Source organism: Chenopodium album, chromosome 5, assembly GCF_948465745.1.
Source record: "Chenopodium album chromosome 5, dcCheAlbu1.1, whole genome shotgun sequence".
Classification (NCBI taxonomy): Eukaryota; Viridiplantae; Streptophyta; class Magnoliopsida; order Caryophyllales; family Amaranthaceae; genus Chenopodium; species Chenopodium album.
The window spans coordinates 74,012,536-74,027,959 of NC_137838.1; the positions used below are offsets into that span (position 1 = coordinate 74,012,536).

Here is a 15,424-nt window from a genome sequence, read left to right on the forward strand (position 1 = left end):
TTGCGGGAGAATCAGATGAGCTAAGGAGTTTGGATGGTTCATCAGATGAAGAGGACAACAGTCCTTGGTTTGATGAGAAAACTGACTTCACTAAAGCTATTGTTCTTGTTAATAGACTGAAGTTCAATAGTGTTGTAGTGTTGAGGAGAGCTCTTAGAGTACATGTCATAGAGAATAGGTATGGATACTACTTTTTACACAATGACAGTAGTAGGATTACTATTCAGTGTAGGCACAGATGTGGCTGTAAGTTTGACACAAAGACAAGTAGGATGCCTATGTGTATATGCAAGGGTGGAGTGAGGTGCAACTTCAAGATTCATGCTAGGAAGTTAGTTAGACAACAGACTTGACAAATTAAAAGCATGAGGTTAAAGCACAACTGTGTGAGAAGCAGGGAGAATAAGAAGGTCACTGCAGAGTACATTGCTGAGAGGTACCTTGAAGATTTCAGAAGCAACCCAACTTGGAAGGTTAAGCAGATCAGGGATAGGGTACTTCAGGACCTAGGGGTTCAAGTTACTTATTTTAGGGCTTGGATGGCTAGATGTAGAGCTAAGTTGATAATTTTTGGAAGTGCAAAAGAGCAGTATGCAAGGGTCTGGGACTATGGCAAGGCCCTAATGAAACACAACCCTAGTTATGGTTGTAATGTGGTTGTAGATGGGATTGAGCAGCCTGAGGCTCCCCTGTTTTTGAGAATGTTGGTGTGTTTGAGGTCTTTGAAAGATGGTTTCTTGAGGGGTTGTTGGCCAATCATACATTGGGGTGGATGGCTGCCACTTGAAAGGTGCTTATCCAGGGCAGATTTTAGTAGCTGTGTCCAAAGATGGGAACAACAACATTTACCATATTGCTTGGGCAACATGTGAGGCTGAAAACAAGGAAACATGGGTTTGGTTCCTAGAATCACTGATGCAGACCCTTGGGAGTGCATATGGGTCAGGTTTCACCTTCATGTCAGACAGGCAAAAGGTATAATGCTCTTGTTTTTTGAATTGATTATGTTGTTGTCCTATCATTAATTGTTTAGAGTAAGACACATGTGTTTGGATTGTGTTAAACAGGGACTGGTAGAAGCATTTTCTCAAGTTGTGCCAGAAGCAGAAACTAGATTCTGTGTTAGGCATATTTGGGCAAGCTTCAAACTGAAGTTCACTGGATCTGTTTTCAAGGAGTTATTTTGGAATGCTGCAAGAGCAACAACACAAGTAAGTCTGTTCTTTACACTGTTTTGAACAACTTATGTATGAAATTGTGTAGCTAATAGTATGAAAGGTGGTTGTGGTTTTGTCATGTGTAGAACAAGAAGTGGGTTGGATAGTAGGTTTTATCCTCTATTTTTTTTGGGTACTTTTCTTTTTTAATTTGTGCTACTAATGTATGTGTAGCTTGATTTATTTTGGAGTGATGTATGTGTAGCTTGATTTATGTCTAGCTTGAATTATGATGTACAAATTTAAGTAGTTGACTAGGTCTATGTTCCTGTTTTGTTTGTGTAGCTTGAATTTGAAATATCAATGCAGCAGATTAAGGAGCTTGATGAGGAGGCTTTTGATTACTTGAACAAAATCCCCACTGTGCACTGGTGCAGACATGCATTTAGTGAGAACTGCAGGTCCAACATGTTGCTAAACAACATGTGTGAGACTTTCAATGCAGTTGTTAGAGATGCCAGAGACAAACCTATCCTCGCTCAAATGGAATGGATGAGGAGGTACATGATGAGGAGAAACAATGAGAAGTGGGAGGATTCCAAGGAAAACACAACCAACTTGACTCCATATGTTCATAAACTCTTTCAAAGGATGAGCTATGTGTCTAGGAATTGCATTATTCAAGCTGCAAGAGATGACACTTATGAAATGCAACTAAAGGATGACCAGGTTCTAGTTGACTTGGGAAATAGGAGTTGTTCCTGTAACCATTGGCAGTTGACAGGCCTCCCATGTATTCATGCCTTTGCATGCATAATGGATCAAAGAGCTGATGTTGAGCAATATGTCCACCCCTATTACAGTATGGCCACCTGTAGAGCAGCATATGAGCTTGCAATTCAACCCACGCCAGGGCCAAAGCACTGGGACAGAGTAAACATGAGGGAGCCTTATCCACCAGCCATCAAGGTGCAGCCTGGGAGGCCTAAATTGAAGAAAAGAAAGTTGGAACCTGGTGAGGGTACTTCTGCATCAAGGGGACAACAGGGTGGACAGAAAAGGAAAACCAGTGCAGAAATTGTGGTTGACTTGGACACTATGCCAAGACTTGTAAGCTTCCTACTATACCAGAACTAACTGAGGAAAAAGCTGCAGGGAGACCACGTTTAAACTCACCATGGGTTGTAGAGCAAAGGAAGAAGAGTGAGATTAAAGCAGCTAAGAAGGTATTGTTTGGCACTTGTTCATTTTTGTTTGATTTTTTAAAGCATATACTAAGTGTTGTAATTAACTTTTTTTTTTGTGCTATCCACAGAGTGCAGTAGGGGCTGGTCCAAACAACATTGGGAATAAGACTTTTCCCCAAGAGCAACCAGGCTTTGAGCCACTCAGCAAGAGGAAAGCCCCTCCAAAGTCTAACCAGCATACCACCCCATCCTCCAGTCAACCTGAAACCATAAACAGAGAAACAGTGCAGAATGCTGGAGTGCAGACAAGGAGATCCAAGCCGAAGACTTTCAAAGAAGCAAATTTGACTCAATGAGCCTGAGCCTGTAGTTGTTTCCAGTTTCTAAACTAGACTAGACTTTTAGGTTGTTTATTTGAACATTAGCATGTAGTAGCCTAAGTATAACAGTTAGAGGTTGTTTTTTGAACTCATACTTTTGGTGTTAGGCTTCTAGTAATCTTATTTTGATCAACTAATACCGTGGTTCAGATTTGGTGTTAATGCAATTGCAAATTTACTAAAATACTTGCTTTATTGATTCCAACCAAAATATTGTTTACATTACATTGCAAAAGTGGTTCTATGCCACTATTAAAGCATTACACAAGCATTACTACTATTATTCATTCCGTTGGACACATTACATTTTAAACATTACAAACCCCCCAATAATAACCATGACTAACATTACTACAGTAATCCCAAAAGCAACACACAAAAAAGGGTGCTCTGATGATCCATTTCTCCCATGCATCTCTCTATTCATCTTCTTCCTGTCTGAATTCAAAGCCTTGCATTTCATATTCAGGTTGTCCACTTCATTGAGCAAACACCTCATCTGTCCACCAAGTTCATCAACTTCCCTTTTGTAGTCAGTAATTTCTCCCTTCAACAACTTCTTGTCTAACAACAAATTGTTGATCACCTCAGTTTGCCAGGCTGTCCCATCAGGTTCATCAATCCATTAAAATGCTTTGCAACCCCTGCTCTCAGTTACAGGATCATAGAACTTGTAAGTTCTAAACTTTCGACCTGGTTTCTCCCTTGTCCAACTTGTGAGCTTCGCAAAGGGTACACCACACTTGCACTTCTTCTTTGTTGAAGGAGAGGAACTTATGAAAGACATCTGCATCAATATGCCATCCACAATAAGATAAACCATTCATACTATGATAAACCCCAACAAATGAGCCAAGGAAATTAAACAATCAGTCCTAAAAATCAAAACCTCCAATTCAGTTTTCCGATGAACCCTAACTTTAATTTTTCGCAATTACCATGACAATTAACACATATACTTCATGAAATAAGTACGAATTATATAATTACTTACACATGCGAGCTGAATTATGCACTAGTTCAACAACATGGACTGATTTTCGTAACATTTAACAAACCTCGAAAAAATTAGGGTTTTCTGCAATCCTATTGACGCAATTACCTGAATTCAAATCTTCCTCCCACCGAAACTTGATGATTAAATCAAACAGTTTGATAAGTTTGATTGTTGATTGCAAAATTTGAGCCCTAATTTTGTGTAAACAAATCATCAGTTGAATGCGTTTGAAGGATATCGAAACTATATAGAAGAGTTTGAACAAAATAGTCGTTGGAGTGGGCCCAACAAACAGTTTCTCTAACGTCTTAACCATTTAGGTGGTGAAACCAAAAATTATTTTTTTTAAGTGGTGTTATAATAAAACTTTGAAAATTTGTGGTGTTAAAAACAAAATTTTGCGTTTTTTAGGTGTTATTTTCTAAAATTTCCTAATTCAAAGGTTGTTATATTTTGAGCGGACTGCTAAAAGGTCATAATATTTACAATTTTTCCTTCATTCTATACATTTTATAAGTTTCAATGAAATATACATTTTATTTTATGTAGGTTGAGAATAAAAATTGGTTAACAAATGAGTAGTAAACTACACTTTCGAGTACCATACTTGATTTGCATAAATTTTGATTCTCCAATAACTATGGATGGCGAATAGTCGAATACGATAGAAATGTATCCCTCAGTACACATCAAAGACGTGGGTTACATTAATACATATGTAAAACTCACATCAAAGATGCACATTTTACATGCTTAAATTCTATACCAGCAAACAATTGGCACAGCAGGCTCACAGAGTCACAGCTTTATTCCCTATCTCGACCAAAACTACCGCCTTGAATGTCTTTGCACATTTCGTTTTCTTGAAATTGAGATGCCCTTGGTCTTCGTGATAAAAATACCTCAGCCAACCATCTGCTTTGCTTCTATGTTAACTTTCCAATGACAGACCATGTTTATCTATTTGCTCAAGTTCTACAACCATACCAATACGAGCTTGAGCTTCCATAAACAAGATGAACCAAACCCCAAAAGCACGTGGGGCCACGAACCAAACCTGACGAAGGTCAGTGTCACTTACTTACCTCCAACTTGCAATATGAAGACTTTTGAATCTTTCATAGCACGTTACATTCTCATGCTCTTTTCCCACTGACCAGCAGACCTCTAGTTGCCAACCAGAAAACCACATTGAAAATCTTGGATAGTGCCAAAGAAAAAACCAGCTCTCCATCCTCGGTCGAAAAGCTCAATTAGTCCACATGCCATATCATGGCTATCTTCTATATGAGTGGGTGTAAGTTTTATAACTATCTTGCCAATAGCGCCTGCTGCTACTCCTCTCAAATGGATAGCCTTGACTATAATGCTCAGAGTATCTCCTCGAATTAGTTCTAATATTACTGTTCTCCTTAAGCGCTTTTCTCATATCCTCTTCATCATCATACTCTTCACGCTGAAATATGAAAAAAGAAAAGAGGTCGTTTGAGAGGCTGAACCACTGAAGGGCAATTACATGCTAGCCTAGAGAAGAATAATAAATATGCAAACAACATATAATGAAATTGCATCCATTGGTCGAACCAATTTTAGGTCTTGTGACCAAGGGATGTCAAGCATTGTATATAAAATGAGACAGTTTTTGGGTTACTTATTGATTTCATGATTAAAGATAAACAAATTTCTGAACAATGATAAATATTACTTACCCCCCCCCCCCCCCCCCATCCCAGTTTAAGTTAACAATTAGTATGTGGCCCAAAGATAAGAGAAAAAGTAGAAACAAAAACCAGGAAAAATAAAATGTTGACTCCGTGATGGAACACTACTTTTCTGAAGATTTACACTCTTAGATATCATCACAAAATTAGTTATCATCCCAAAAATTTCATTCATCGATCTCATCGCGTCGAGGTAAATCTAATCATTATAAATAACAATATATTCTAATTTGACATATGCATAAACAATTTAAGCCCAAACAATTGTTACTGAATTTGATGTAAAATTTCGTATTCTATTTTTTAAAATACATGAAATACCACATGCTAGGTCGTCAGAACTCAAAACTGGAGGGATTATTAAGATAAAACCAGAATTACCTTTGTTGGATCTGATAGCACAGCATATGCCTCACCAATCATTTTAAACAGTCTATCTGAATCCTTATGAACCAAATCTGCAATGTCCTTCCAGTGACGCCCTTCTTCTCCAACTTCACCACTTTTTACTAGGGACTGAGCAGCCTGCATGCATACAGGATATCAGTAAGCCAACATTTTCATTGAATAGTATCTCATTGGTTAAGTAGTATCTCATAGATCAAGTGAAAGATGCTAAGGCCAGGATTAGCTATACAAGAATAGACTCGTTTAACATACCAAATACATGCTTTTTTCATATACAAAATTCCCAGGTTCATAACAACAGAATCAAACAAGCAGAAATTGCTGTACCTTGTCAGGGTGATGTCTAAGTGCTGCCTTCCTGTAAGCCTTCTTGATTTCAGAAACTGTATCAGATTTTTTAACTCCCCTGCAATTGAAATTAACAATTGAGACAGAATGGGCAACAAGATGCAAAAACAATTTTGTCAACTGAGACAGAGAATTTGACTGGCAAAAGCAACATGTTACGTGTTGCTTTTATCTAGCAATTATGTTTGAAGAATCATCCTAGGGATTGAAACCATGTACATAAATAGAGAGAATGAGAAAGGATTAGGGAGGTAATGGGTGAGATAAAAGTTGGAGACTAACTAGGAGAGTGGTAGCCTAAAGCTACTAGTTTGTAAAAAGCTATAACTTTTGCAATTGAAAATCAATCTTTCCCTCTCCAAAATCCTGTTATTTTGTGTAAGCACTAGCAGCAATTTTTCTTCAAAAACAAAAAGTTTGCAGTAATTTGAGGCCATTACGAATCATTAGTTAATGAAACAATTCTATACCCCATCTCAACCACACCCCAAATAGAGGAGCTTAAAATCAGTTACTCACAAAATAAGGTAAAGGTCCAATGGGGTATCTCTTTTTGCTTCTTCCTCCATCAGGTAAAGCCGCTGCTGTAATTGCCTTAACTCCTTCCCATTTCCAGAACCAGATTGTTTTGATTTTTCCGCAGATTGCTTCTGATGAAGGGGCAAAAGTCTCTGGAGATCAGCAGCAGCTTGTTTGTAGTCTCTAATCATTTCATGCAAAGTTGCTCTTCTAGAAACTGCCTGAAGGACAGAAAACAAGAAGTTATGAAACAGTAGAAATTCAATTAGGGAAGTGAATGGTCTGCAAATTTAGTTAGACTAGATAGTTACATAAAGGCAAGGGTCACAAGTTCTGGGAACTACTCTACAGAAGAATATGCACCTGATATACTTCCTACATTTTCTTTTACTTGCAACACAGCCTTTAGGCACACATTTTAGGAGGTGATTAGTGAAGGTAAACAAACTATTTTATCAGATCATTTTAGCACCAGAATTAAGGAAGGGTTAGGTTCCATGTGTAAAAAACTAATTTTGATTAATTTGTTCGTTTACATTATATAAACTCGACCTCAAAGAGCGTGCTACAAGGCTATGTTGCAAGTAAATAAAAATGAAAGTGGTGTGTGCGTGTGCGTGTAACAAAAAAGTAAAAAAACAGCAGCATTAATTCAGACCTTAGCATAGTTTTCATCAAGGGCAATCGCTAAGCTGCAATCTGATATTGCGTCAGGGATTTGGCCCAAAGCTTGGTGTGCAGCAGCACGATTGCAAAAGCAGATTGCTGCAAATGAGCGGGCTTCCATACCACTCAATATAGCCGAGGTATAATGTTCAATAGCCTCTGCATGTTTTCCAGAATGAAATGCAGTATTACCAGCACTCTGCAGAAAAAGAAGCATGATGAATTGACGATAGATTAAAGATCAAGGACAATTTACAACACATTACATAGTACAGAGAAGATATAGTTGCAAAAAAAGAAATTGAAATTACTAAGAGATATCAAGGGCAAGGAAGCTCAAAATCAAAGGCAGAAGAAAGAATTATGAAGATTATATAGAATTTGTCATTGCTTCAAGGATGAGCAGACCGCAGAAGCAAAAGACAGAAAATAGTACAGAAACAATGTTTCTCCTTTCTTTCTTTATATAGAAGAATATGCACCTGAAGTATGCATAGTGCATATACATATATACATAAGCATAGACTTGTTTTGTTTTAAATGCAACACAACTTATTGACAGGCTATTTTAGGAGTTGAATAGAGTAAATAAACGAGCGGCTTTATCAAAATAATTTGAACACCAAAATTAAAGAAGGGTTAGTAGCTACGTGTATAAATTATTTCATATAATTTACCCATTTACATTGCTTAATCTCTTCCTCAAAGTGTGTGCCAAGAAGGTATGTCGTAAAGTATAATATATGAAACAGTAGCTTATATTTGATGATACCATTGATTACGCTAATATTTTACAACAGCTCGAAAATGTTCTGTTACCTGAAGACAGCAGTCATGCAGGATGGAAATTTCTCATCACACACCAATCAAAAAATCCACGCCAACTTCCAAATACTCAATTAAACTTATAATGACAAATGGGCACAATATTACAATCATAAAGAGAGTACCACTGTCTACAAGCGTACCTTCTGCTTTAGCAGCTCATGAATAGTGAGAGCTAATGGGTCTGACGATCCCTGTGATTTGTTCCTGAACCGATACAAAATATAAGTATAGCAGAGAATTTTAACATCTAAAATATACTAGGAATAACAAAGGGAGGAGAAGTGCCCCAATAATTAAAAAAATGAGAGAGGAAAAAAAAAAAAAAAAAACAGAGAGAGAGAGAGAGAGAGAGAAGCTGCTGCGTTAAATTGAGCGTCCAAAGAGTTGTTAAAGATAGGATGTGTGATTATCTAGATGGTGAAAATGTATATTTGACTTACACATGCTTCTCCAGAAGATCAAGGGCCACCTCAAGGTTTCCAAGATGAAATTGGCACTTTGATAAGGTACGGTATCTCCATAGACTTTCATTTGAAGAGCCATCAACCTTGGAATTTATAGAAGTTGTAGTTCTAAAGTTCTTTTCAGCAAAATCAAGTGTTTTCTGGCATAGTGCTATTGCCTCCTCATGCCTAGATAGCTGGAAACAAAACAGGAAATAGCATATGGTTAAACTAAGGCCTCCAGATTCGTTCCATACACCATGAACTGGAAAAGATGTAAAAGTTGCATCACATACCATGCAAAGTGCCTGAGCTTTCATTTCAAGTAGTTTTTCAGAGTTTACACTTATTGCCAATGCTTCAGCAATATGTTGCAAGGCATCAGAAGCAGCTTCAGAAGTCTTGAGTTTTAAAAGTTCAGCAGAACGCCTGGTGCACTCAATCATTTTCTGCAAATCAATGCAGGTGGGAATCAAGTCAGCTGGAGATATAAATAGTGCAAAAATATGACACTATTTTTAACAAAGGGGCACTCGAGGAGAAAGAAACTATAGAATCTTTCTTTACATACACGCAAGATGACGAGGCAATGGAACTATTGAGAACACGCTGACACTTAATTCCAAATACTTTCTTTTATGAGTTAAGCCATTTTTTGTTCTTTCAAAACCTTTATACTATGTATGTCACTACAACATTACTTACAATGGAAATTTGTGCTAATTTATAATTTTACATAGATTTCATGTTTGGCTTTTTAATACAGGCAACCTAGTGTCAAAAACTTTGCTCACCTACTCAACAGATGTAATATCTGAAGGCCAAAGGGAAATAATTGAATTCTTATTTCAGTTGTTTGGAGTGTAGAGTGTTAAAAAAAGATAAGAAAATCTGCACAGAAAAATATGCTCATGTGTCGATTTTCTCACACCAAAATTGCTAGATGCATAATAAATTTAATAAGCAGACAAAAGTGAGAGAAGTCTTTAGCATGAAAAGTTAATATATCTACCTGAGACTTTTGAATCCCATCAGATGCTGAAATAACAACTTTTCTGTCCAGACAAATAACATTACTATCGCCCATGTATTTGCCAAAGCATTGCATGGCTTCCTCTACCTCTCCCAGCAGAAGATAACAGCTGAGACAGAAGAAAAATTGAAATGACATTGTGATAATTTGCAAATGCAGCCAGTCCATCAGTAAACACCAAAATTTGAGACCCTACTGAAGTATGGGATAGAAAGTGAGGGCTAAGGTTAATCTTGGGCCAAGGCTCTAAAATAAAAGCAAAAGCATTTTTAAGCTAGAGTATTACAGAGATAAGTTCAATCACAATTATATAAAACCTTTTAAAGCGCATGGCAACTAGCCTAAGGAAATTCTGCACAAGTTACACTGTTGCACGAGTCGATTTAATTATGCAATTTATGATGACTATCAGAAGCAGAAATTTGCATTCATGGTGTAAGTGTATTATAAATTTTCCTTGGAAGCCAAGGACTTCAACAGCTACAATTTACATTTACGATAAAATAGAGTTACAGTACAGATAAACAGAATAACTGCACAATGACCAGCTATGGGACACAGAAGCAGACAGGTAAAAGATATGACCTGGGGCAACACCCCTTGGTTGCAAATGGTATATTCGTTACTCATTACATGTAAACCGTAAAAATACTAGCATTCATAGAAAAATTGAGGAGAATAATGCTTACGCAAGTGCAACAAACTGGGTTTAAATGTAGCAAAATTGTTTGCAGCAATAGACAACAGATAATTGAAAAGACAATTTTTAATCAAGAATTAAAAAAACAGGAGTAAATTTTGACAGGGAAATTTATGGTAATGGTAAAGAATAACGTATTGGAGTCACCAACATATGACAACAAAAACCTGATAAAAGTTGTTATGAACACCAAGTAAGCAAGGTTTATCTTTACTGAAAAACATGAATTTTTCAGTTAAGCAATCAAATACTTATTACCTAATACCTAGAACACAGCATTTTAGGCAATAGTTACTTGCTACAGCAACAAAAAGGAAAAGTATGCTATGAACTGACAATAGAGGGAGGGGGAATTTTGGTAGTTGCATTATGATCTAGGGGATTGGGTAATAAGCTAGTTAGGAAAATCACTATAAATGAGAGTTAATTAGAGAGATAGGATTTATAGTGATGATTGATGAGGACTTTGGAGTTTGGAATAGCTTAGTAAGATAAAAATGGGAGAGAATCAAGCCTCTCAAAAGTTTGAATGATCCTTTTATTGCTGTTTTCCAGAGATTTATTTATCAAACATCCTTTTGTTGCTTTAATTTCTACCACTCTCAAAAGTTTGAATGATCCTTTTATTGCTGTTTTCCAGAGATTTATTTATCAAACATCCTTTTGTTGCTTTAATTTCTACCATTCATCTTTGGATCTGTCCAAAGCTATGTTATTTTATAGCAAAATGCTATGATCAGTCATAATTAATGATGGTTAATGAAGGGGAAAAAAAAAACGGATATAGGTGTTAACTACAACATATTATCATCTATATTAATCTCAGGAAGATCCCCAAACTTGGTCCAAGCTAATAAGAGCTAAGGTTGCATACATAATTACATACTGACACTCCTAAACCTGCAAGTGGCTAGACCCATACTTGGTGTTCTTATACTATATGGAAGACTAGTACAGTACATCTAAGGATCACAGCAAAGAACAATTAGGAAACGCATTCAATCACAATTCCAGGCAGGAAGGAGAAGAACTATAAAAGTCTAAATTTGAAACAGATAAACTTACTTTCCAGCTCTTATTTGTGCTCTATGGAAAGAAGCATCAAGCTTAACCGCCATATTGCAATCTTGTATGGCCTCTCTTACCCTACCAAGAGCCATCCTTGTTGCGGCACGGTTACTGTAACAACGCACAAGAGGTCTGAAGGCAGCATCAGATGCATCTCCCGGTGGGATGCAATTCACCCCCCATGTATAGAATTCCTCAGCTTTAGAGAGCTCCCCCTTTTCATAGGCTTCATTTCCCCTGAAGAAAAGATTTAAATAATCAAAAGCTGCAATTACCAAAGGGAAAAAATACTAGTAGTAATAAAAAAAGATAACCATGTTTCCAAACGAAGGGAAGTCCTCAAATAATTAGCCTTCACGCACAAAAAATATATACCTCCTTCGCCACTTCTCACAAGCTTTTTCGGCACCACTATATGCTTCAGACTCATGCTCTTCACCAGCTTCAGTTTCACGCTTATCCTTGCTTGAGGAAAAGAAGTTTCCACCAGCACCCTGCAACTTACTGAGAAGAGGAGTACCATCCAAGGAAGAACCTCGGACCCTAGATGCACTACCAGTTATAGAAACAGGTTTCATACGGTACTTCTTCCTCTGTGAGCGCTTCAAAGATGAAACATGATCCTGAGCAGCAGTTGATGTAGTGAATGTAAACTTGGCTGCATGTCTACTAGCTTTGTCAGAACTGATAGAAAACTGGACCTCATTACCCCCATAGCCATTAATTTTAGATCTGGTGTCAGTACTAGAATCATGCAGTTCTGATTCTGTGTGCACAGCAAATGGTTTTTCAACTGTTACCTTAGTTTGACAAGTTTCATGATGGCTACTAATCGGCACATCATTATTCGAATTAGTGTCCTCATAAGGGGAAAAGTCCATGGGTGAATAACATTCAGATGCTTCTTGGCCTTGAGTAGCACTAGCACCTTCACTAGATAGCGGGGTTTGTACAGGGTGCAGCTTAGTGGGTTTTGACTGCTTTGATTTTCCCTTCGTTTTCCTCAAATTTTTGTCTTTCAAACCTCTAGTCTTTAGATAAGACTCTGCCTTTCTACCTAACCCACTAGTAAAATTAGCTGAGAAGGATAATGGGGCATCTTGTGGTAATTCAAACTCTGAGAAAGACACACCAAATCCCTCAGGCAAACCTGAAGAACTTGACTCCACCTTCCTCTCACTCGAGGACGAGTGTACCTCAGGTTTTGCATTACATGTTTCAGCTTCTAAGCTTGAAAAAGAGAATGACGAAGAAAGCACATCTTCATTTACTCTTGCTCCATCATTTTCAGCTGGAAAACCAGATGATTGAGAGCTAGAACCCCCCATCTTAGCGAAGTTCCCAATGCTTCCAAACACGAAGGCACTTTCATCGAAATTTCTAGACCCAAAGGCACCCATCTTACCCTCACAAACACCCTCCCCATTTCCATTCAAATTCTTAGCATTCACATCACTTTTCAATGGCACAGAACCTTCACCACACGCATCCAAACTTTCCCCACCAGTCTTAAACACAAAAGGCTGATCCCCACCTTTTGTTGCATCCAAATTATTCAATTTATGAGAAACATTGTCTTCAGTATCACATCTTTCCTTCTCAATTTTCAATTTCTGCAACTCATTCAATAGTTCCGCACCAATTTCACCCTTTTTTACAGCATTACCACCAATTTGATCATTGGCACTGGCACCAAAGCTAAATGCAACACCATCTGAGCAATAATTATCTTTATTTTCCTTATTCTCACAAAAGCTAAATTCTTTCTTATTCAAATTATTATCTCTAAACCCAAAAATTGATGCTTCTGCTGCTACATTACTATCAAAATTAAATTTATTACTATAACTATCATTTGTTTTCGTATTCGAAATCGAAACCCCGAAAACAAAACCCACATTTTGAAACTGACCAACAAAACTATTACTGTTACTATTAGAATTAGAACAATCTGAAGTATCAGCATTTAGGGAACTTACTGATCGGAAAGGGTTGATCCCGGAACCGGGTTCCGACAAACCCGAAGACGGTTTCGAGCTCTTCCTCTGCTTAACAAGCCTGGGCTTGGGCCGGGCCGACGAAGAAACCCGGCCCACAGCTGGATATGAAGTAGAAGAAGAAGAGGAAGACCCAGTATTGAAGCTACAACCGTTACTAAAATGGGTTGCAGTTGTAGCTGAAGCAGTAGCTCGAGCTCCGGCAATGGTGGGACCATTTTGGGAATTGAAATTGAAATCCGAGGGAGGTCGGGAATCTACCGAAACCGCCGGAGGAGGCATGATTTCCGGCGGAAATGCGGCATACAATTGAAAATTAGGGTTTATGGAGAGAAATTAGGGATTTGGGGAAAAGGGGATTTGGGGGGTTTTGAAGGAGGAAAGAGAAAGAGAAGGGAAGGAGGCGAAGAGGGAAGAGTGGGAAATGGAGAGAAGGTTTGGTTTTTGCTTTTCGTGTTGTTGTTGTTGTTGATGATTGATTGATTCTTTTGAACTTCTTTCTCTTGAATTTGAATCAAGTGTATGACGTTAAAGCTTCCAAGGGACGGAGGGAGTCTTTTTACCCAAAAAGAACGACCCATTTGGTTAAAATTTTGTCCCAAAAAAAATGACTCATTTGCATTAAAACACCACCAATTTGCAACAATATTTGTGCAAAATTAGCTTTCCCATATAAAAATTTGATTTTCCATGTTATTTTATTATTTTCTCTCTCTATTTTTTTTTTACAAACCCCATGTAAATTTATCTTTCCAATATACTTTTACTTCTTTTTACTTAACTTCCTTAATACCCGCGTAATCAACCCAAATGGGTCGTTCTTTTTGGGACGGAGGGAGTATTATCTTATGATTATTTCATGGGTTACAGACTCCATTAGATTGTTATTACAGCTAGCATCATAACATAAAAAGGATTGCCGCCATTAAACAAATTGTGGTAACCATAACTCCTTTTCTTCCTTGGACGGTTGAAACATTAAGGGTCTCCTTGTCGAAGACCCCGAGAAGGCACCACATCACCCGAAACATCCTCATTCACCTTAAAAGAGAAAGACACACTGGAGATACAACACATAACACGCTTTATCCAAGTCGTGCTAAAACCCATTTTACCCATCACTTTCTCTCTCTTCTAGCCATGGCATTAATGGCAGTAGTATTTTTGATTACTCAGTTCAAAAAGTTTTTGAAATATGGTACAAATGGTGATTCCATCAATGAAGGGTCGATTACCAATTCTCAATCTGATGGGTATGACAATATCATCTTCAATCGTGGTATGATTTCTGCATTCAACAATTATTTTCTACTTAATGTAGTGCTATATGAACAACATTATGTGTTAGCCTGTTTTTTAATTTTTCTCATTGTGATGGGTTTGATAATATTATCGTCAATCTTGGTATTTGTATGAATTAATTATTTTCTTGTAAGTTTTATAGTAATTTATTACAGTAATTATCCATGTTCTTCTTTCTCTTTCTGGGATTTTATTTTTTATTTTTTACTTCTTAAATAAATTGACTGAAATTATGATTTACCCTTTTTTCTGGTTTTTTTAGTACCAATAAGTTTTTAGGTTTTTTTAGTACCAAAATTTCTGGGTTTTTTTTTTATTTTAAAAAAATAAAATCTATGAAATCGTGTTACCATGCTCTTAATTTTATTATATTAGCAGATAATTTCATAATCATCATTAAAATTTATTATAGTGCAATTTTTTTGAATTTAGTATTATTATTTTCTTGTGGATTGTATAATCTAATATATACACAAATAAAATAGGCATTTTTCAAAAGCATTCGACCCTCCACATAAGAAAAGGTATTATTTTGACCAATGATAATTTAGAATAATAATTTATTTTAGAATTAAAAATTTTGCTCACCACCTAAGCAAAAGTGACGAATAAGATTCAAGAATTTTGCGACATAGGTATAAATAACGAATCTGGAATAATTAAAATTTAA

At 36.9% G+C, this 15,424-nt stretch overlaps 2 protein-coding genes across 2 annotated transcripts; one reads left to right on the forward strand and one right to left on the reverse strand.

Annotated features, from left to right (window-relative positions):
• Positions 1-365: 365 nt before the first annotated feature.
• LOC145633144 (uncharacterized) lies at positions 366-2,700 on the forward strand. The gene is made up of 5 exons (XM_081685425.1): positions 366-707; positions 808-975; positions 1,068-1,211; positions 1,503-2,267; positions 2,473-2,700. Exons 1-5 carry the CDS (start codon positions 366-368, stop codon positions 2,698-2,700), a joined length of 1,647 nt encoding a protein of 548 aa, XP_081541551.1.
• Positions 2,701-4,960: 2,260 nt separating this feature from the next.
• LOC145632286 (uncharacterized) lies at positions 4,961-13,914 on the reverse strand. The gene is made up of 11 exons (XM_081684617.1): positions 11,831-13,914; positions 11,453-11,692; positions 9,667-9,796; positions 8,951-9,103; positions 8,652-8,851; positions 8,352-8,415; positions 7,376-7,582; positions 6,718-6,938; positions 6,178-6,256; positions 5,824-5,967; positions 4,961-5,177 (listed from the first exon to the last, which is right to left on the reverse strand). The coding sequence occupies exons 1-11, from the start codon at positions 13,732-13,734 to the stop codon at positions 4,998-5,000; spliced, it is 3,522 nt and encodes a 1,173-aa protein (XP_081540743.1). The 5' UTR covers positions 13,735-13,914; the 3' UTR covers positions 4,961-4,997.
• Positions 13,915-15,424: the final 1,510 nt, after the last annotated feature.

Excerpts from the sequence above, each read along its gene's own strand:
- LOC145633144 (XM_081685425.1), top strand. The coding sequence starts at position 366 with ATGAGGTTAAAGCACAACTGTGTGAGAAGCAGGGAGAATAAGAAGGTC. Across the intron at positions 708-807 it reads CCCTGTTTTTGAGAATGTTG|ATTTTAGTAGCTGTGTCCAA; the intron begins GTGTGTTTGAGG and ends TATCCAGGGCAG. Across the intron at positions 2,268-2,472 it reads TGGACACTATGCCAAGACTT|AGTGCAGTAGGGGCTGGTCC; the intron begins GTAAGCTTCCTA and ends TGCTATCCACAG.
- LOC145632286 (XM_081684617.1), bottom strand. The coding sequence starts at position 13,734 with ATGCCTCCTCCGGCGGTTTCGGTAGATTCCCGACCTCCCTCGGATTTC. Across the intron at positions 9,104-9,666 it reads ATGGGATTCAAAAGTCTCAG|AAAATGATTGAGTGCACCAG; the intron begins GTAGATATATTA and ends ATTGATTTGCAG. Across the intron at positions 6,939-7,375 it reads TTGATGAAAACTATGCTAAG|GCAGTTTCTAGAAGAGCAAC; the intron begins GTCTGAATTAAT and ends TCTGTCCTTCAG.